We start from the raw sequence: 22798 nt of genomic DNA on the forward strand, positions 1-22798 counted from the left end.
TATGTGGCTTCCCAAGACTCAGCAGTTTAAAGGGGAATGGCAGCTCATGTAGGTGTCCTTATACTAGTTCTAGAATAGCTACTATACATCCAATTAGAAGAGTAGCCTCAACAGGAAAAAAAAAATCACTCTGGATTTAAGCTATGCTTTAGTAGATTTAGGAGCCCCACAATCTCTAGTGGAGCAAACAAACATAAAGCTGACTCATACATGTCTCACACATGGAGTAGTCATAGGTACATGTTGCAGAGAAGACAGACACAGCACCCTTTTCACCTCGAGAAAACTCAGCACCAGAAAGCTAAGTGTGCTTGCTAATCAGGTGGTTTAGCAAATCCTCGCTGCTTCTTTTTCTGTTGGTCTAGATGCTTGGAATTTGGATACTTGCACTATTTCTGCTCAGCGCAGCAGAAGGTAAGCATATGGGGTTAGTATTTATACAGTCTTTCTATGCTGCTATATTTTGTGGGATATTATTCTACACTATGGTGCCTTAAAACTTGCTGATTGAGGTTACGTGGTTCACTTTCCTATACAAGAATGGTGAGACAAGAGAGTGACTGAGTGGGTGTGTGAGTGAGTGTTGTCTTTCTTCTTCTCAAGTCTGGAAATCCCACCCTAGGAGCGCGCAAGAAATGCTGGTGTTTTCTATCTCAGAGCAAAGCTATCGCTCTACCAAACCTAGGAAATTATTTGTTGTACTCTTCTTTAGTGATAGAAATGGAGAAAAAGCCGGGGGCGGGGGGCGGAGGCAGTCTAATGAGGGTATAGCTTTATATTCGGCAGAAGCCACTGGCTTGTATAGTATAGGACTTCTCGAGTACAGTGTAGTCAGCTGTTCAGCAGAGTCCCAAGTTATTGCTGATTATTTGCAATATCTTGGCTTGGTACTAAGAGAAACTCATCAGCTGTCTTTGCCTTAGGCAAAACACAGCTGGGGAAAGATATCCAAGGTATGGTACAGGATACCCACGGAGGAACTCCACTGAATATTTTGTTGATGAGCAATAGGGTGGCTTCTTTCCTTGGGGTAAACTGTAGCTTTTGAAGATCTGAGAGAGGGCAACTGCTGCTCTTTGCTTTCTGTAAACCGTAGGATATTCAAGAGACCAAGAGACCTCCAGAGAAGAGATGCTATGAGTTATGACTAGCCTGCTCCACTTCTTTGCTCATTCACATATTATTGATCTAATCTGTGTGCTACAGGCAAAGAAATTTGCTATGAAAGGCTTGGATGTTTCTCAGATGATATACCATGGTCTGGGACTACGGAAAGACCAATCCATAAGCTACCCTGGGATCCAGAAAAGATAGACATTCACTTCCTCCTGTACACAAGAGAAAACCCTACTAACTTTCAAGTAAGAACTATTGCAGTTTAAATATTAGTAAATAAGAACTATTGCAGTTCAAATATTAGTAAATCACATGCAATAAAAAGAGTAAATAAACACAGACTTCAGCTGTGTTCCTGGGAAGTGTTAGAAACGGCCAAGTCTCCACTTTATTCAAGAGAGAACCTCTTCCAGCTCCTTGGCAGGGTCTCTGGGCAGAACTCTCATCCTCCTCCAGCCCTCACAAAGCAGCACTCCCCCATGTTTTCTGTATGGCCACTGAGAAGTACTGGGAAACTCTGCATTTTTAAAATCATTGGGTAATTTTTTTCCACAGATAGGATGAAAACACGTTAAAAGTAAAGTCTTGGCTGCTATAAGGTACGTGCCAAAGCTTGCTCTGAATGGAGATACAGACCTTAAGCCACAGTCATGTGAACACTTGCAGATGAGTTTAACATTGCATAACTTTTAAACCCCTGTACAGATGAGCATAGTTCAGGTCTTTGCAATTTTGATAAACTATTTACAGAAAGCAGATTTAAATGTTTATTAATTTAATATCTACAACAGGACATCTCTGCAGTTGATGCCTCAACAATTGAATACTCAAATTTTAACACAAGTAGGATAACCAGATTTATCGTTCATGGATTTATAGATAATGGAGAAGAAAACTGGCTGTCAGACATGTGCAAGGTAGGTACCACAGGGAAATCCTGTCCCTCTGAAGTTCCTTAGTTTGCACTTATAAACACATTCCTATAAGTTGTCCGTTTTCTCCATTTCTAACCAATTTCTCTCATGGTACTTGTGGTGATAAGAAGGGGAAAAAAGGCCACATTTTCAGATTGTTAGCAACTTAAATATGTAGCTCTGTACCTTGAGGAAAAGCACGAGGTAAAATGCATTCAATTCTTCCCTTCAGTGAAGTGAGCGACAACAGGATTTGGCTCATAAGCGCCCTTTTTCTTGGTAAAAATAACACAAACCTTGGAGCAAGATACTGCTTAGGAACTAGGGCGATTTCAGAAACAACTGCAGACTCATAACTATTGCGTCATATTTTTCCAGACAATTTCTAGATGTAGAAAGTCCATCACAAAGGTATGGGCTGCCACATGGGTGTTGGAGGCTGAGGACATGGGTTGACCATTAACAGAAGCAATAAAGCTGTAGAAATTTACATCCAGAAGGGACCTCAAGAGGATCATTTCAAACAAAGCTTTCAATCTAGGACTTGCTATGAACAGTGAATGAAGTAAAGCACTCTGCTTTATTGATTTTTGTGCTAATTCCCCAAGTTATTTCTTAATCCTGTCCCCATACAAAGTTGCAATTCCAGCTTGTGGTCTTCTCAAATCCTATAAACATGCTCTCTATTGCAGCTGCAGCTAATGAAAGCTACTAGTCATACAGCACAGAGCAAAATACCAGTTGATGGCATGAGACACTTTTAGGATAAGGTTTTTCAACTAACTATTCACACAACTACAATTTTGTTTAAATTTTATATTCCTATTTTACTTATGCGAAAGTCCACTAAAATCAAGATATTTCACATTTATTGCACCCTTGTTACCTGCTTCTCTTTGATACGAGGTCAAAAGAAAAAAAATAAATTTATTTGACAGTTTCTCATTGAAAAAAATTGATGTTGATTATCACTTTACGAACAGTGAGGAATGACTGTTGCATTTGTTAGTTAATAATACGTTCAAAGTATCAGAAGCAGATTGATGTTTTTATAATTCTCAGTCTCCCATTTTCCACTCTTAAAATAGATATTTTTTTCTAGAACCTCACAATCAACAAGATAGCTCACATTTTGCTTCAGCTAGTCATTTAAATCCTTTTGATCAATTTTCACGAGGATGTAGAATTTAAAGATTTATCTCATGCCTCTTTCTCTATTACAGTGGCCTATGTTTTATCACAATGTTCCAATTTATTTAAAAAAAAAAAAATTGGTCTCAGTGAATCTTTTCAGTAAAGAGTGGAGGAAGTGGGATTGTGAATACATCAGCCCTCCTATGTGTATCTGTTATTTACTTTCCTTCCCATTAAGTAATAATCCTATCTGCACATTTATTTTTAGCACTTCTAACATAGCCACAGCACTTCTATTGCCTTTTTTTGTCCTTTGCCTTTTTTGTCCTTTGCCAGTTATAACTTGTTTTGGATGCTTTATAATGTCTGAACATAAAGCAAAGAATAATAAATATACCAAAGCTGCTAAAGCAAAATACATTTAGCCAAACATTCCAGCTCAGAGGAGAAAACCAAAGCTTCAGATTCTGTGGCAGACAGTAAAGTATCTGCCTATATTCCCAAATAAAGCCATAAATCCCAAACGAATATTCAGTGACACCAGCAATTTATGCACCCTCTTATAAAAACACAGACACGCTCTTTCTTACAAATCTGTATCAGAAAAACTCTTGATTTTTATCATCAAAAATATAAGTTCTAACTGAATTTGAATTAAAGAAGTACTTTTAAATCAATTAAGTGAATCAGTACATGGGTAGAGCTTTTATTTAGTGTTATATACAAAGTTTAATTGAAATTAAAAATTAGAAGCATCAGTATTTATATTGTTTTCCCTTCTGCAAAAAATACTGCTATTTTGGGTATTTGAAAGGATGATGTGGCCATTACTACAGCATACCACCCTATTTCAGCAGTGTCCCTATTTCAGCATTGTGTGAGCACACATACACCTATGAGCAGGCATGACCTCATATATATGCTAAGGTTTTGGTTCTTAAAATGTTCTCATACAAATTCATGCAACATTTATGAATTGAGCTGTAATAAGCAACATGAATCAATTCCAGTATTTACTGTGGGGCTCTTTGGTTTTTACTTTTGTTTTACAAAACAGAGGATGCTTACGGTGGAAGATGTGAACTGCATCTGCGTAAACTGGAAAAGAGGCGCAAGATGTCAGTACACCCAGGCATCAAACAACGTCCGTGTTGTGGGGGCTGAAATAGCTTATTTTGTAAACGTTCTTATGGTAAGAATCTTCTGGTTACAAAGCTATAGTTATAATGCTGATTTGAAAGAAATACGCTTCAGGAACTTTCATGAATATCAGTGTAACAGCAGAAAACGTTTTCTTCTACTCAGTGATCACTTTAGAAATTGTGCTGGAAACAGACTCTTTTTTTAAAGTCAGAGAAGTATGTCATAACAGCAGGGTTAGCCAACTTAGGGATATGAAGTGCTACAAGACGTCGCCATAGTACAGCCAGACTCTTATTCCACAGATGTTAACAGATGTAAAGTGTTGTGTAGTTTTAAATGTGCAGAGATAACAGACACAGCAAACTGCCTTTTCACGGAGACAAAACCTACCAAACGGCTCTTAGGAATGCCAGAAAACCAGCTGGCAGCCAGCAGCCACTGGAGGACAACTGCTCTCAGGTGAGCAACAACACCTGGGGACAAATAGGACCCAGCCAGCTGCCTCGGGGGAAAGCCATGGTGCACAGTGCCTAGATCTACAGAAGGTGCTGTGTGCCCCCTTTCTTAGCCAGCTTCATGTGGAAAGCGATGCTTGGTTTGAAGCCTTCTTTTAACCTAAATGCTTTCAACGCACATTTCCCATAGAAGAACTATAAATTACTTAGTACGCTGGGTCTAGGAGTGCTCTGACCCATGTCTCACTCTCTACATTTGCACTGCAGCCACCAAATTACTGTCCAAAAAGGCTGAAGGCATCCCTCCTCTCATGTCCTCCTCCAGCCGCACGTGGTGCCTGGTCTGCCGGGTGTAACTAAGAGTTCCTGCCTGGCTGAATCTTGCAAGCCAGCTAAGCATCCTGTGAATCTTAACGGGTCTAGGATGTAAAATGGATACAGAGCCTCTCAGGACTCTGTTGACAGAGCTGTTTAGAGTTTTAACAGCCTCTAAATGAGGGCAGCACCTGAATAAGGAGTTTTGAAAAAAAAAAACACCTATGTATTGGACATAAGTACCTAAACTGGCAAACAGATGCTGAAATCCTATAGGAGTTCCTGAGTCTGTAGTCAAATTAAAAGTAGTTTTTCAGCCCCTTTTTACTCTTCCCTGTTGCTGATGAAAACAGATGTAGTAATTTTTTATATTGTTATTTTCTCAGGAAAAATACAAATACTCTCTAGGCAATGTTCACATAATTGGCCACAGCCTTGGAGCACATGTAGCAGGTGAGGCTGGCAAGAGGCGGCCGGGGATTGGAAGAATAACTGGTAAGTCAGTGACTTAAGTTACAGCTCCTACTAAAGACACCACTGCTTAACAAAATGTTGCTGTTCATTTTCTCTTATGATTGTATTTGATTGTGGACTGTAGTTTAGTCAAGGGCAATTTGGACATTATAGAACTTAGCCTCTTCTCACAGTACACGGAGGAGCAGTGCCCTGGTAAGTGTGGGAAAACAGTCAGCATGATGATTATTTTGCTTGCATATGTTTACACAGCAAAGGAAAAGCTCCATACAGCCAACAGAGCCAGAAGGCCCCCTGCAATACATCAGCCGACTTGCTGATACACATTAATGGTTGCGGCAATCTCCACGGAGCTTGCTTTCTGGTGCTTCAACCTAGCAGCGTCACTAACCAGTGCTAGTTTGGAGCAGGACGGGAGCAATGCTCTAACATAACGATGTTCTGTTGTCCCTGCTAAAAACAAATCCACAATAGCTAATGTACAACCAGAACTAGATTGACCTGTCATGATTGTTTTTCATAATGATTTGTCCAACACTAATATAATAAAACAGACCAGGAGAGTAATCCCTACCTTCCTTGTCCTAGCAGCTTTTCTCCTGCCATTTTCATCTTTCATTAATCTGGCCTGTTAGATAGCAGCACATCTGATGCACAACATCACCCACTGCTTGCAGGTCCCTCCAAAGCGTGCTGGAAGCAGCACAACAGTGAGCAGCTAGTTATTTTGTACTGTAGTTTTGCTAACAACTATCATTTTCCAGAAGAGGATGGATTAAACCTGACGTTTCAGAAGCAGTAGGCTACCCTTCCTGATATACCAGCCATTATCACCTTGCTTTGCTATGTCTACATAAACTTTTCACCTAGTAGAGTACATTAACAGTAATTAAATTATTTTTTTATTTTATTTCCAGCAAACTTTCTAAAATTTCATTTCTTCACTTAGCTGTAGATACACTAAATCTCTGTATTTCCTTGGCAGCAAAAATTGAGACGCATAGGATTATATCATCTGTCCAGATTCAAGTAGACTTACTAAGAAAGTGCACTCATACCTAAAGAAATAGGGGATTCAGTTGAAATCTGACTTTTTCTTTTTGAAGGGGATCACAGGCATTATGCTTATACCTGTATTAGTTTGAGCTACATGAGCTCACTCTTACTTTCCAGATAACGACAGAGCTCACTGATCAGAAAGCCCCCCCCCCCGCATTTTCACTATATTCCTAACTAATAGCCTGTCCCTTTTAAGGGCTCCCACATTTCTGAGTTTAGACATTTTTAAGGACTATGATGTTGTTCTCTTAATTTTCAGCAGCTATACTGATTCAGTTTCTGCCTCCCCAGCACTGAATTGCTCTATTGTCTTTCCCTGTTGCAAGTTACGCACTCTATGCTCTGAGAAAGTGAGGAAGCCTCTCGCTACTGCTGAGCTGGGTTATCCTCTTCAGTTCTTTCAGAGCAGACATTTTTGGTTCTGGTTTGTTTTATAGCTGTCCACATGTCGCCCTGAATACACAGACTGTGGACATCCTCCACTGGTCTCATAAATAGCGTCTGTCTCTCGCAAGATATAACAGATCAAGCCTCTGTGACTGTTAGCCTGAAGTGTTTTCATCTTGCCTTTGACCCGACAGCAAGTTTTCATTTTTCAGCATCCTTTGGCTTGTAATCTGCTTTCTACCCACACTAGAGAAAGTGACTCTTGAAGGAACAATTTTGCAAGACTTAAATGATGAAAACGCGCATGGCCGAGAGGCAAAGCGAAGCTCCGTGGAAGTGCAGGCTGTCTCAGCCCTCTGCCCGCAGCAGGAGCATCAGTGCAACATAGCCACCGCATAACCATTTGCCATATCCCTGAACTGTTCCTCAAGGGATGGCCCTCATCTTTCTTAAATTGTTTAACTGACTCTTTAAAAAAGCAAATGGCAATCAAATAGGCATATTTATTGCAATACATATTTATTTCTAAAAAAGGTATTCCAGAGACCTCACAAAACCAAAGACACCATTTCCAGTATTTTAAAACATCCAGTACTCTCCCAGAAAATAAAACTGAAAAGCAGTATTATCAGCTAAACTCATCATCAAACCACTCCTTTCTCAAAATACAGGTAACTCACCCTGCAGTCTGCATTCTTTAGCAATTTTTTAACATGCTCAGCATTTCCAGAGTTTAAAGCTATGGGCCTGATCTTCTTCATCATGCAGACAGCGCCAAGGGCAGTGTGCATTAAGCAGAGTGGCCTTTCGTACACAAAAGACAATTTTAGGTATTATTAACACAGCCCTTTTAAATTGTTACTTTTCCTCAGGGATTTCAGGCTTGGTGAACCTTGGACTAATAGTCTACAAAATTCAGTCTAAAAGCAAAATCTGCTGCCCAGGGACAACAAGAGATGCGAGTATAAGCTAGCAAAAATTGTGCAATTTGCAAGACTTTACAAGCTCCTGAAATTGCTGCAACAATTTGGGAAACAACTGAATTCTGTTTTCTGCCAGAATCAAAAGCAAAGATTGTCACTTCAAAACAAGATGCTTTTCCAAAAGCTGTCTGGAGCCAGAAGTAGGCAGGTTGGTTTCAACACTTCCAAGCACATGGGGCGCTATCAGCATCAATTTCTGTTTGAGTATGCTCAAACCAAGCAGATCCGTTATATGGGATGCAGACACAGCAAGCTCGATTTGAACAACATTATTAAAGGGAAGTTCAATTAAAAAAAAAAAAGTTATATCAAAGTGTTGGGATTCAATATTGATGTGAATCAGTAAAATTCAATAAGCTTCGCACAGGTAACCTTTTCTTCTGCCCGAGAGAAAAGCCACTTGGTAAGTGAGAGCACACATCATCATTTTATTAATGCCTATTCTACTTGGGTATAAGGAGCCACAGGCAACTATGTATGTGATATTCATTTTATACAATCATAGTGTTATGTAATATGATACATCTATCTCTCTTTGTCTATACAGAACACCATTCTTTTTCTTTCAGGACTGGACCCTGCTCAACCTTATTTTCAAAGCACTCCCATTGAAGTCAGACTGGATAAATCTGACGCAGAGTTTGTCGATGTTATCCACACAGATTCAGCTCCCACGATCCCCAACTTAGGTGAGTATTCAGCTCTACTGTATTAATACCAAAATATTTATGCTCTGTGGCACTTGAGTATCCTAATTGTTCATCAAGACTCAGTTTCAGGGCATAGACACAGAACAAATACACCATACTGATCACTCACGTCCTAAAATACCAAGCACAGACAAACTTTAAGCCAGAAGCTGTAGGTATGAGAAAATATTAATTCAAAATGCGCTTACCCCTGCTTTAAATGCTTCAGGTTTTGGCATGAGCACAGCTATAGGACATCTTGACTTTTACCCAAACGGAGGAAAGCAAATGCCAGGGTGTGGGAAGAACCCTGTTTCACAAATCGTAGATCTCGATGGCATCTGGGAAGGTAAGTGTGTTGATTACATTACAGTTGCAGGGGAAGGTCACCCTCATAATGTAACCACTTAACTTCTCTTAATCCAGGTGTTTTGTGTTAGCTTTTGGTGTGTCCACCAGCAATGGCAGCTGCAGAGTGCAGTGAAACTGTTAATATGCTCAAACACACCATTTTCCTGAGCTTGTTCAAAAAATAAACAAGACACAGGGTTTGCCTCTGAAAAATATGCCTCCTCTAAAGTATCTAATAGCAGAAACAAAAGTTACTTAAACTGTGCCAAAAATTTTGAAGGGTCTGTAACAACACATTTCACTGTGGTTCTATTTAGTTGCCCAGCAGCGGTACTGGGTGGAGTACGGCACTGATGCTCACAGCTACTTCTGTTAGGGGATCTTCAGCTGCAATTCTTCTGAGACAGAGCAATTGATTTACTTCTTTTTTTTTTTTAAATTACCTATTACAAATCTGGGTTGCATTAAAGCAATATCATTGTGTCTATTTAGTCAGCTAAGAAAAGATTGGCATGTAGCTGCTCAAATACACTTTTCTTTGTTGTTTTGCATGGTTCTAATAAAAGCTCTAATTATTAGAAAATTTCTTTATATTATATATAAATTATATAATATATATAAAATTGTCTTTATATAGTTATGTTGCACATACCATTAAAAAAACAAATTAAGATTTCTGCTGTAGAGATTTCTCAGTATATGATCCGAGTTCTTTCTTACATTACTGCAAACACCTTAAACTCCGGGAATCCATGAACTTATTTGTGATTAACTAGCCTTTTTCTCCAGGTTTTATTCAATGCAGCTGGAGGGAGGCATTACTTTTTTTTTCTTTTTTTTTTGTTCCCCATAGAGTAAACTTGTTATCAATAATGGGGAATTAAAGCACAAAGAAATAACCGTGTTGCATATGATCTTCTTTTTAACTTAAAGTCAGGAAAATAAAGGCAACACAAGGGAAAATAATATATTCATTATTTTAATTTTAAGAGTCTCCCTTCCTTAAGCATCCCCCAAATAATAATAATTTTGTTTTGAAGTCCTCAGCAGGAGCAAATCAGCATTGCCCTAGGAAGTTCTCTGTTAAATACTTTTCATTTGGTTTTCTTTTGTTATGGTAATGCAATTGTTGCCTACAAAAGACTTGCTTCATGCAATTCTCATTTCTATTGTGAAACTCCGTCAGATTACTTGAATGAGAGTTTGTGAGGGGAGGGCAGGGCAGGGGCTGAGCTGAGCTGCACAGTCAGTCTCTAAAAAGCATTTCAAGTTTGCATTTTATACCTGTTGAGTCAGTGACATTCCTTAGAGCATCAATTCATTGCGAAAGCAAGCTTCAAACCTTACGTTTAATACTCCAAGAATTGTGACGAGGCTTTTGAGGGGGAATGATGCATCCCAATGACATGGCAAGGGCTGTACCAGTATCTTTCCTCGAATGGTACCAGAAAGGAAGAACTAACCTGGGAGCATCTTTTCACAGGAACTCGGGACTTTGTGGCTTGCAATCATTTGCGGAGTTACAAGTATTACTCTGACAGTATCATCTACCCTGATGGATTTCTAGGCTATTCTTGTGCTTCATATGATGTTTTTGAAAGAGTAAGTATTTCACAGAGCCTCAGGATGGACCATATCAACAATAGTGGCTCTTATCTATACATCTGAAATTCCATTTATTTATGCTAGTTTGCACCCAATGAGTGCCTGTGTAAGAGAAGTGTCACACATCCTAAAGTAGTATAGCTCATGCAGCTGACATGGGTCAAAGTAGGAAAAGGCAACAATAAAGCAGGGACATCCCTGTTTCTGTGTTGATGTGATGGCCCTGAGGTACTAGTGGAGCTGGTGTGGCTTCCCCAGGCCTGCTCTGCTGCATCAAACTGGGGAAGAGGTGAGGAGGAGAGCCTGCCTCCGTAATCACCAAATGTATTTATCAAACAGCAATGAGTGGAATACCATACTGTAGCAGGTGAGCTTTCAAACATAGCTTAAATATCTTCTTTTCGAAACAACAAGAAGTAAAATAATATGTGATGGCCTCATGGGGTCAGTCCATGGTTAAAGTACTTTCGTCGCTTAAGATGGCCTCAGGGACAAAGCACAGTCGTTTATGGACTAGGTCAGGAAGCCCTTCCCTGCCTCAGACTGGGAGATAGGGAACTACAGCCTAAGAGTAGCAGGGAGGTAACGGGCTTGTCATATCCTACAGGCAGCACAGACAAAGGTGTCAGCCTACGTAGTGCTTAGATCGACCTTTGTATGTTCTGGGTGAGTGATAGAGATCACACTTCTCAGATCACTTTGGGAGAAGGTGACTGCCTGCGTCTGTCACCGTAGTTAAAAAGCTGCTTTCACGACAAAAATGAGCTTTGTTTTCAAGACAAAGACTTTCTTCATGCAACCTGAAGATATAAAGAGACGTCTTTCTTTCTTATGAGTCGCTGGGAAGGACACGTCCTCCTCCCTGCTCCAGTTCAAGACTATTCAAGGATGTCACTGATGTGGCTGGATTGAGCTAAATGGCACAAGAAAGAACATAGAGCCCTGAAAAATCAGAGCCTTTGAGAAAGTTGGCTAGCTTATATGATCTTTCTCAAGTCACAGAAAGGGTTACTTGAAATTTGTTGTTGCTGTGATACAGGGCCAGTTAGGTGGGTATGTTAAAAATAAGTTCTCTGACTAATTTTTTTTTTCTTGGCTGGGTGGATAATTTTATTAATAGATATACCTGTTTTCACTAGGGAAGCTGTTTCCCATGCCCACGAGAGGGATGCCCAAATATGGGTCACTTTGCAGATAAATTCAAAGGGAAAACTCAAAATGATTTTGTGAAACTTTACCTGAATACCGGAGAGGCCAAGGATTTTGCTCGTGAGTTTCGATTGCTTCCATTGTTACCTACTCCTTGTAAACAAACCTTTTTATTTTCCTGTTTTACAATTAAATTTAACAGATGAACAGACCTCATAGCAGTGCAATGGCTCTTCAGTCCTTCATGCCTTTTCCTCTTTTGCTCCAATACTAACGCCCAGTTTTGGACCCTCCAGTACAAGAAAGATGTTGACAAACTATAGAGCCCAGTGGAGGTCACTGGGATGTTTAGTAGGCTGCACTACAAGGTGCGAGGAGAAAGGAGGATAGGCAATGCACAGAAGTTGCAGCAAGGGGATTTCTTATTAAATAATATGAAAATTACTGTCACAATGACAATGGTTAAATGCAGGAAGAGGGGCCTAGAGAAGCTGGGAAGTCTCCATCTCTGGACATGTTCAAAACTCCGTTTAAAAAAGACCGAGAGCAAACCGATCGCAGCTGGCCCTGCTTTGAGAAGTGGATGGACCAGATGACCTCCTTTACAACCTAGGTTATCCTAAATGTCAGCTGTCACAAGATGGTTCTTCCTTTGCCTTTGTAAACAAGAATCAGAGGGAGAAGAGCTGCTTTTGCAAATTGTGTGCTAAAAGAAAGTTCCCACCCACAACAATTATTTTCCTTGAGCTTCAGAATTTTTTTATACTCCTTTTACACTGCTTATGTTCTGGTATGTATCAGTATTTATTCCTAACACCACCTTCTTTCCGACTTCACTGTATATGAAAAACTGCACGGTCAAAATGCTGAGATCTGTATTGTGTTTACCATGTTATGGACTAGCTTTTTGGTTTTTTCTCCCCTCCCAGAAAGTAACACAAATGTCTACCCATTTCTTTCCCATTTCTCAGGTTCATCTCATTAGGACACAATGACAGATCTGACTCACTGGTGTTTTGTATTTGTTTTGCATGGTTATAACCCAAGGAAGAGCAGGGAGCACTGAGATTCAGGTGTGAGAGAGCATTGTATTAACCCCTGTCAGTCCAGACAGTCTGCAATGTAGCCTTGAGCTGAAAGTGAAAGGCAGTGATAATTTTCTTCTGCTTTCAAATACACTGTACAGACCAAAAAACCAACACCTGATACTTTGCGGACTGTTTCTCCCTGAGTACAATCTAACTTACTGTATTTCTTCTGTGTAGTTTGGAGGTACAAAGTAACCGTGACCCTCTCTGGAAAGAGAAAAGTTAAAGGCTATGTAAATATTGCCCTGTATGGAAGTGCTGGAAACACAAGGCAACATCAGATCGTCGAGTAAGTTCAAAGTTCAATAGAAAAGAAACTTCAATTCTAGACTGTTTAATTAATATTTAATTAATATTTTCAATTAATATTTCTGTTTAAATCGGTCCTATTTTACAGATCACATTCTACCCCCAGATACAGCTCCCTGACGTAAATGTAGTGACAATTCACTCACTCTGGATTTGAAGGCAGAAGTTTAGAATGCGGGATTTTAAATTGTTAGAATTTGGTGTCACTTGTTTGCTGTACCACCACGGTCTTGCTGGACCTACACTAGCAGAGTTTTGATCCCTTTGTCTTTCACAGGCTTGTAAAACGTTGCTGCTAAAGCTACCTCATGATTTACTGCTACTTTTTGTGGCTCATAACTTTGCCTGCTTACACTGAAGCTGCTTGCTTGTCTCATGTGGTTTTGTTTATTTGCATTTTTCTTGTTTGTTTCAACTAAAATATCTGAAATGATGAAAAATAGGGAGAAAGCATTTTGATGTGGGGTTTGGGTTTTATTTTCGGTTTTGGTTTTTGTTTATTGACAACTGTCACTTCCAGTTTTCCAAGAAGGACTTCACATCATCACACTTGGCAGCAGGTGTTTGCTATGAGTTGATCCCTGTTTGCAGGCGTCCATGTTTTCACCTGAGATCAGTCTGCCAGTACTGAATGCACTCCAGCACCCTCTCGCTGCTATTTGCAGGGCCTGTGTCAATTAAATTGCTGGAAGTGAACTTTTTTTTCCCCAGCAACTCTTGCTCTAACCTAGCAGGCACCACTGTGGATCCAGCAAAGAAACAAAAAGGCAAAGGGATTTTGTCCTGTCTCTCATTACTTACACTATCATAAGCCTTATAATATAAAGGAGAGTAAACTTGCTCCACCAAAGGCAGGTGAATGAGGAAGTACAAAGCTAGGGGAAGGAATAAAAATCCTGTCTTTCTTGTGAAGCTTATTAAAATTATAGAGGTTTTTTTCTGGGTTGTTCTGCTGGGTCCTCTGCTTTTTTCCCCCTCCTGTATCTCTCACATCATGCCTACAATAACAGTTCTACAGTGACAAAGGCATCACATATTCAAATGTCTCTTTACTTAATACAGCAGGGGTAAATTTTAGAAAGTAGCCCTTCAACTTCAGAGCATGGGAGTGGGAGGGGGAAAGGAAAAGGGTCGAAGAAACTTTGGCTCGTATTCAGTGAGACATAGTAGCTGAAGCCATTACCAGTCTCAAACTGCTGCCATGTAGAGCTTGCTATATTGATGCAACATGAAATAAGTAGCCAGATCATAAGCCATGGCGACCCAAGGGCAGATGCACATTTGACTTGGCCATGGTGCTTCAAGTGTGGGAATCTCTGCTAGAGAGCCAGGCTGAGCAGCTGGTGCATAATCCTTTTGGCCATCCCAAACAAAACCAACATCTGTATCATGTAAATTAATTAACATTAAATGAAAATTTCATTTATGTGCAAAAAACCCTGCCTACATAAGCAACAGGGAGCAAGCTCTACCTTCTCCACAGGGTTTGTCCTGTAACTGAGTCTTTGTTGTGAGGTGTGACTGCAACACATCAGGCCTACCTGCCTTTGTTTCTTCTGACAAACACTGATTTGGGATGTATTATGTTGGAAAATTGGCAATAATGTTGTTACCATACTATAAGCTAAATATTGTCTCTCTGCTAACTTTCTACTCACTTGCTACCACAGCCAATCAGTTGACAGGAGTAATTAATATTAAATGCCAGCATGCCTCACATCCATAAAATGTTATTTTTCACAGGGGAACCCTCCAACCAGACAACACTTACACAAGCTTCATTGATGCAGAAGTTAACATTGGAACAGTTACAAAGGTTAAATTTCTTTGGAACAACAGCTGGTTAAATCCAACTTTTCCTAAACTAGGAGCTACAACTATCACAGTACAATCTGGAGAAAATGGAAAAGAGTAAGTATATCGATTGTGAAAATCTTGACAGTTACTTGGGACGATAGGTGACAAAATTATATGTGGGGTGAAAGCATTTTCACAAGAAAAGCTATGTAAAGCATTCAAAGACTCTCAAGAAAACCTTTTATTTCCTTCCTTTCAAGACACTGTTCATCCATAGTTCAGTTCACTACTACTTTAACCCTTTGCCTTAAACAGCTTCAAAGAAAAACTTAAAACATTTCCAGGCTTCAGAAGAGCAAACTTCCTGTATAAACCTTTGGGTGAGAAAAATTAGCACTGGCTTGGATGATCGGCATCGTTCTTGCCAAGTTCCTACTCACTGTCCACAAGAACTGGTTACCTGTCTCTGAGCTTGCGTTAGGATGTCTGATTCACTGTCAGCTGGAACCAGTGGAAGTTTTCCATTGATATTGATGGTCCCTGAGATCGTGATTGACAAGAGAGAATGGTGATAATAAGCCTACCCTTCCAATGAGCAAGACTAATACTTGGAAGCTGCGCTTAAAAGGCTAAATCTAAAGTTGAGGGAAACAGGCTAAAACTGACTTCTGTAGACCTCATGGAATATGGCTTGGATGCTCAGATTGTAGAAACATGATTTACTGATCCAGTTTTACTCGTTTTCTTAGACATTTAACCCCTCATTTGCTTGATCAGTTATGTTAATTCATCCACCCCATGATTAGGTATCTAGAAAAGGAGGTACAGGATATGTTTTAGACCCATATAGAGATTCATAGTTAAAATGCCATCATTTAAAAGACAACATGGGAGATGGAAACAGTTTCAAGCAAAGCAAAATTATTACAGCCCAGCAGCATGACCTTTAAGCAGAGCTCCTAAGTCCAGCTGTAGTTCCTATTCACCAAAGCACATTTCTGATGAAGCGTATTTCTGTAGATATGCACTCACTCTTCTATTGACTTGTGCCCTTTGCACAAGTAGTTGTGACCGTCTACACAGTGATGGTAGCACAAAATCTGGAAAAAAAGAAACTGTAAAATGAAAGGAAGGCAGGCAGTGAACCAGAATGAATACAGTCCAGCAATACTTTCCCTAGCAGTAATGTTTCAAACTTAGGAGCTCAAAGCATGTTGCGTTCAGTTGTGTCAAATGACAAATCAGATTGACTTATATTAAAAAAAATCTACTTGTATAATCTCAACAAATGTTGACAACTCAAGGTGCTTGTATTTTTTTTTCCTTCAGATTCCGTTTCTGTGGTTCCGAGATGGTGAGGGAGGATGTTCTGCAAACTCTTACTGCTTGCTAACAGCACATACGGATGCCCAAAACCTTGCTATCAATAAAAGCTAGCCATGCATAAAAAACTGGAGTCTGCTCTCACTGCAGTTATAATACTGGTGATGTGTGTTGGGGTTTTTTTGCTGATTTGGGGCAGGTTAAGTCTGTGGATGCCTCTCTATAGACAGAAATTTTAGGAGTGAATGAGCCAAAGCCCGTCGAAAAATTCCCCATTTCAGCCTGTTTCATAGAATCATAGAATCATTGAGGTTGGAAAAGACCTCTAAGATCATCGAGTCCAACCATCGACCCAACACCACCATGTCCACTAAACCATGTCCCTAAGCGCCTCATCTACTCGTCTTTTAAATACCTCCAGGGATGGGGACTCCACCACTTCCCTGGGCAGCCTGTTCCAATGTTTCACCACTCTTTCAGTAAAGAAATTTTTCCTCACGTCCAATCTAAACCTCCCCTGGCGCAACTTGAGGCCATTTCCTCTCATCCTATCACTCGTTACTTGGGAGAAGAGACCAACACCCACCTTGCTACAACCTCCTTTCAGGTAGTTGTAGAGAGCGATGAGGTCTCCCCTGAGCCTCCTTTTCTCCAGGCTAAACAACCCCAGTTCCCTCAGCCGCTCCTCATAAGACTTGTTCTCCAGACCCTTCACCAGCCTCGTTGCCCTTCTCTGGACACGCTCCAGCACCTCGACGTCCTTCTTGTAGTGAGGGGCCCAAAACTGAACACAGTATTCGAGGTGCGGCCTCACCAGGGCCGAGTACAGGGGCATGATCACTTCCCTGCTCCTGCTGGCCACACTATTTCTGATACAGGCCAGGATGCCATTGGCCTTCTTGGCCGCCTGGGCACACTGCCGGCTCATGTTCAGCCGGCTGTCAACCAGCACCCCCAGGTCCTTTTCCGCCAGGCAGCTTTCCAGCCACTCTTCCCCAAGCCTGTAGCGCTGCATGGGGTTGTTGTGGCCGAATTGCAGGACCCGGCCCTTGGCCTTGTTGAACCTCATACAGTTGGCCTGGGCCCATCGATCCAGGCTGTCCAGGTCCCTCTGCAGAGCCTTCCTACCCTCGAGCAGATCAACGCTCCCGCCCAACTTGGTGTCGTCTGCAAACTTACTGAGGGTGCACTCAATCAAAATAATTTCAGACAAGAGGAGGAAAGGGGGCAGGTAACAGAATCTGGATAGTGGCTCCTGGGCAGTACCAAGAGAAAACAGACCTGCTTGTGAGTAGAAGGAGAGGATTAAGGAAGCTGATGTTCTTAACCAAACTGAAGGCTAAACCCAGAATTAGTGTGAGATTAAGATGAAACAGAGATAGGAGGGCAAGTGGTTGCAAAATGAGGACAGAAGTTTAATTTTAATTACCTATGAGAGATGGAACAGTGAACATGATGGAGAACTGGTAATGTGTTTTGGTGTGTTAATGGTGAACTAAGCTTGTACCATATGATCTGGACAGAATTAATTTGAGAAAGCTGCATAGCAAATTTCAAATGTTAGTGAAGTTTCACTAAAATGCTTATAATCAGAACAAACACCAAAGTGTCCTGAAATCCCATATGCAGGCCCTCAGCTTTGAACAAAACTGCCAGATGATGTGGTCAAAACAGATAATGCAATGAGGCAGTCACTTCTTTCCCTGCTTTTTGAGAAACACCTTCAGCTGAAGTGTGGATAGTTCGCTCCCTATGTAATCCTGTCTCGGCTCCCTCAGCCTACTGCTGGAGAAGTGGGATGTTTCTTCTCTGCTCCCAGAGGAACCCCATCCTCCCTGAAAAACCCACAGAACTGCTGGGGCCTGGAGATCTACCGCTCCTTGGGACCTTTTCTCTGCAGCAGTTTCTCTTGAGGTTCCCCAGACTGGGACACTCTGCTCTTTCTGCCTCTCTGTGTGACCTTTCCTCGGCCAGAATGTCTTGTCCTGAAGGATATCAACCCCTTTGCAAGGCTTCAGATTCCCCTTGTGGTGGTGGTGGTTGATACCAATTTGTTCTGTGTTAGAGCACTGCTCTTCTAATACAGAAGAAAAAGCAGTTTAATTAATTCAGTGCATTCTGCCAGCTCTCGCAGGGTGACAAGGGGGCAAGGAGGCTGTAAAGAGGAGAAAAAGAACCATCAGCACTGAAGATTGGCAACCTATGGGCATGCTCAGACCTGGAATAAGTTCCTTATGTGAAAACCAAACTGTTCCTTGCTTTAACCCAACTGAAAAGAATATCCCCCAGCAATCTCAGTTTTAGTCAGAGATGTGCAGGCTTGCTTTTATGTTTGAAAACCTTCTAAATTGCACTTGTGCTTCCTGCCCAGATTAAAAGGCACTACCCAATTGTGCTGCCCCAGGAGCACAGTATGAACCAAATTTTGACCTGGATAATCGCTGTTTCCTGAGTCCCTGAAACCTTGCCCTAGGGAGGATAATAGGGAATAAATATATGAATTAGTAAAGGGGACATGCCTTGCTATGTTGTCACAGATGTGTGGGGTATTAAAATGCTAAGACAATATCTTGTCCAGCGTCTCTCAAGAGGGAAAAACAAATGTTTTTCACCCTGATGATACTACTTGTGTCTTCCCCTCATTAAATTTCTTCCCTCCCTGTGCAGCTCCTCACGGCAGCAGCAAGTGCACAGCGGAGAAGTTTGCTTTGTGTGTTTTCTTCCCAGCCTATGCTGTCCATGAGGGGTATGGGTTAACGTTTATTTCGGGTCCAGTTTTTCCCATCCATGGTCAACCTTATAGTGGCAGAATAAGAGGGTAAGGCCTAATAAGTTCAAGGACGTGAATTGTTTGTCCTGCATCAAGCTGCGGTAAGTCCAGTTTCGGGTTGCTCATGCAAAGCCTTTCTTGGCTCTCCGCAGCTGCATGGCCACAGCTGTGCAGGAGGCAGAGGATCCAGCCGCAGGACTCCACACGCTTTCACGCTTCATTCATGTCATCCAGTCCAAGGAGGAGCACACATCCCGTCTCCAGGGAGATAAATAGTTATGGGTTTACCCAGAGCACGCATAACCATAGACATGGGAGCCGGCATCTGATGTTGGGTTTCCATGTACCCAGCGTCCATTTGACATCTCCTGCTTCCTTCTGCCTTGACTATTTGTCTCTTCTAGAATTTGGCTTCCTGATCTCAGTACCTCCTGCTGAGGAAACCTCAACAGGGCTATTAACTTCCTAACACTGCAGAAGAGTTTCTCCTTTGTCTTTTGTTCCTTTACCTTAGTATAAGCAGATTCTTGCCTACACAATTGTTTTGACAGTCATGATATTCTCTGCATTATCCTTTGCCATAGCCACTTCAGCAGCCCATGTAATTTTAACAAACACCTAACAGAATCAAGACATTAAAGCTGACAATAGCATAATAAAAAATCTCCTTTTAATAATGAACTGGAGCTGCCGTCATCTTGTTTTAGCAGAGTAAAATCTCTCTCCCCCTCCCGAACACTTTACAAAGCTATTACATAAAATGCAATGTTAAATGAACAACAAATTACTTTCCCTTTAGCTAGCTTTTAATGCTAATGGTGCTATTTATTCCTGACCTTTTGAAATATTAGATTTTTTAAATGACAACATAAAAAGAATTCTTGTTTGAAAACGCAAGCGACTTTAAACCACATGTTATTACTTGTAAGTATAGCATGCACATGCATCATTCATTTCAGTGTCCCATTTACGGCTAATTGGTATATATTTCAGTTGACATACATTGTTCTCCTGCAAACGTGTCAAATTCCTTAACGATGTCGGTGACAAAAGCATAGCGCTTGAGATATATAAATTACGCTCTTTACTATATAATCATTCTTATCTATTGGGAATGCTATTTGTGACAAATCATGTTCAAAAATACAGTTAAATTGATTATTTTTTTAAACTTTAATATCACAGCATTCATGGCAAGTCTTTGATTGAATCTTTAAATGTAGAAATGTTTTGATTTTTATCTGCATCATTTTGTAGCTTTTGAAAAGCTCACTTTATTTATTAAAGGAAGAGTAGCACAGCGCAGATCTTAAAAGGTATCTTTTGTTATCAGCACAAGAAAACAAATGGGCTATAATTGTGGATATGGAATGAGTAATTTGGTGAACAACGCTTTGTGCTGTAGTTTAGGTTTTATAATTCCTGCCAGAAATTACTATTATTTTGTTGGTGGGCAGCATTGCAATCAGAATTTTAAATACGGGAGCAACTTGGGCCACATATTTTCATCACATTTTAGATTGCCATAGGCAATGTATTTCTCTCCTATATTACAAATCATCTGGAACAATCAAAAAAAATTGGAAGATTTCATGTGACTAATTATTATTGAGATATAGCAGTGCTCATTGTTGTCTTTAGACAATGCTGTCTATAGTCATTACTTTGCTCCATAAATCAGTAGGATAATGAGGTTCTATCTTTCAAGAAATATTTGAGCATATCTTAATTTGGCATTGATGAATTCTCCTTCCTAAACCTCTTGAGTTTTTTTTTAATCTAGTTTGTCATATTAGAGCTTTCATCACCTAGCCACAGCCAACAGTGTTTATGTACGCATATTTATTTCCATACCTTTCTGGGATGTGTCATCAGAGGTTGCAAATAGGAATTTTATGATGTTATGTCTGAAGGCTATTCTGTTCTTAATTTGAGTGTAAATCACAAGCTATTTTGCCACACCCTCGTACTTCGGAAATATATAGTCTGTATGGTTGCATTTAATTGTGAAAAAACAAGGCTAAACTTGTTAAAATCTTGTTACTTTTAAAAATTGGAAACTGTTTCTTTCACAAAAGAGATACTTACTTGAAGAAAATACTGTCTTTTGCCAAAAAAAAATATATAATGAGTTCAGATACCCATTTTTTCCTTTGCAAACACTCTCAAATTTGAAGACAATGAAAGGGTAAAATGTATCAGCATTTTTAATCGGTCAAAACAAAAGGCTTCAGCAGGGGGCAGCGGAAGAAAGGAGAAGGTCGATGTGATGCTCCCACAGCCCTAAATGAAAAGATACTAATAGTGGCCTACATGTCACTTACTTCTAAATTGTGCCTGTATACAAATAGAAACAAGAAGCAAAGTACTCTTTAAATTAGTCTAAATGTTGTGTTCAGTTACACAGTAACAATTGAGTGGCTACTACACTTGCTAGCATATTGAAGACATATATTATGAGACCCAAAGACAAAAGTTGCATTCAAGTCCCTCTTTGTGCTATAGCCCATGTAATTATTGTTGCAGTACATATCCTATCAAAAATCTTACCTTTAATTGCATTAAGTGGATAATTGCTTCACATCAAACCAATTAGGGAGGCGAAGGGGAAAAAAAAGGGATCTAAACCTCCAAAGCAATGCACTTTTTTACATAATAATTTTCATTATAATTTTGCATATAGTTTTAGATAGTCTCACTTGATCTCATTAAAAATAACAACAATGAACAATACTGGTGGTTTGGGTGCCTCAGTTTGGGGGGTGCAGTTTCAGAGTTTGGATTCCCCTGGGAGTGCTTATTATCCTCTTTGGAAAGTGAGGTCTCCCGTGAGAGCGGTACCATTTCTTACTCAGAAGAGGTTCTTCATGGAGGAGGAATATAGTCATCACCTTAATTACGTGGGACACAAAACACACAATGAGCATGTGTACGTCTTGCCTGAGATGATGGAAGAGCAGAAGCCATCCCCTCCTTCTCTGAATACCAAGCACTGTTTGCTGACCGCAGCCTGAGTCAGGCTACAGAAACTTCCAAAGGAGCTGCTTAAAAATAAACCCAAACTCTTGTTTTAGACTGCCAACCTTTTCCTTACAGTCCTTAATTCCTTACTCAAACACCAACCATCTCTCATGTGATGAGGGAATAAAATTTAACAGGAAGGAAGCATGCAAGGGGTTCTCCACCACCTTCAGCTCTCACCAAGGCTGCTGTCAGTTCCTTGGGAGGGTCTGTGGCCTGACCTCAGGTCTCTCTCCAACCTTTCTCATCTCCCCTTTGCTTGCAGTTTGAAAACCGGTGCCATCTGACCATTTTACACCCCTGCAGAGGCACAATAAATTCAGCAGGGAGTCAGAGAGGAGGATGAGTTTGCTCCCCCTGCAACCTCAGTCTGCAATCATCCAGCTCCAAACCCACGTCTCCCACAGAACGTGGGGAGGGAGGGTTTGGGAAAGGAGGTTTCCCCACTTCATTAAAGAGACACTGTAGATCCTTAAGCCTTTGCTTTAATTCAAAAAGAAGTCAAAATGTCTTCGTTGGGTCATGAAAATCAGCCTCTCAGTTCCTCCCACTGAACCTGAATTACAAACCCTCTCCCGGCGGCTACGACAGAAAGGACGTTGAAGGGCAGTTCATAGCAGCGATGTGCATTCCTTGCTGGGTCTGAAGGGACAATGACACAGCAGCAGAAAGGGGCATATTCTTGTTGCAAAGAACAATTGTAAGGGATTAACAAC

General features: G+C 40.6%; 1 protein-coding gene across 1 annotated transcript; it reads left to right on the top strand.

Moving 5' to 3' along the window:
- Positions 1–365: 365 nt before the first annotated feature.
- On the top strand, positions 366–16361 carry LOC143160405 (pancreatic triacylglycerol lipase-like). The gene is made up of 12 exons (XM_076338130.1): positions 366–414; positions 1207–1361; positions 1908–2033; positions 4222–4356; positions 5464–5572; positions 8550–8669; positions 8899–9018; positions 10504–10622; positions 11765–11894; positions 13040–13151; positions 14915–15082; positions 16298–16361. The coding sequence occupies exons 1-12, from the start codon at positions 366–368 to the stop codon at positions 16359–16361; spliced, it is 1407 nt and encodes a 468-aa protein (XP_076194245.1).
- The last annotated feature ends 6437 nt before the right edge of the window (positions 16362–22798 follow it).

This window comes from Aptenodytes patagonicus, chromosome 5 (assembly GCF_965638725.1).
Source record: "Aptenodytes patagonicus chromosome 5, bAptPat1.pri.cur, whole genome shotgun sequence".
Taxonomy (NCBI): Eukaryota; Metazoa; Chordata; class Aves; order Sphenisciformes; family Spheniscidae; genus Aptenodytes; species Aptenodytes patagonicus.

Excerpts from the sequence above, each read along its gene's own strand:
- LOC143160405 (XM_076338130.1), top strand. The coding sequence starts at position 366 with ATGCTTGGAATTTGGATACTTGCACTATTTCTGCTCAGCGCAGCAGAA. Across the intron at positions 8,670-8,898 it reads TCCCACGATCCCCAACTTAG|GTTTTGGCATGAGCACAGCT; the intron begins GTGAGTATTCAG and ends TAAATGCTTCAG. Across the intron at positions 11,895-13,039 it reads AGAGGCCAAGGATTTTGCTC|TTTGGAGGTACAAAGTAACC; the intron begins GTGAGTTTCGAT and ends TCTTCTGTGTAG.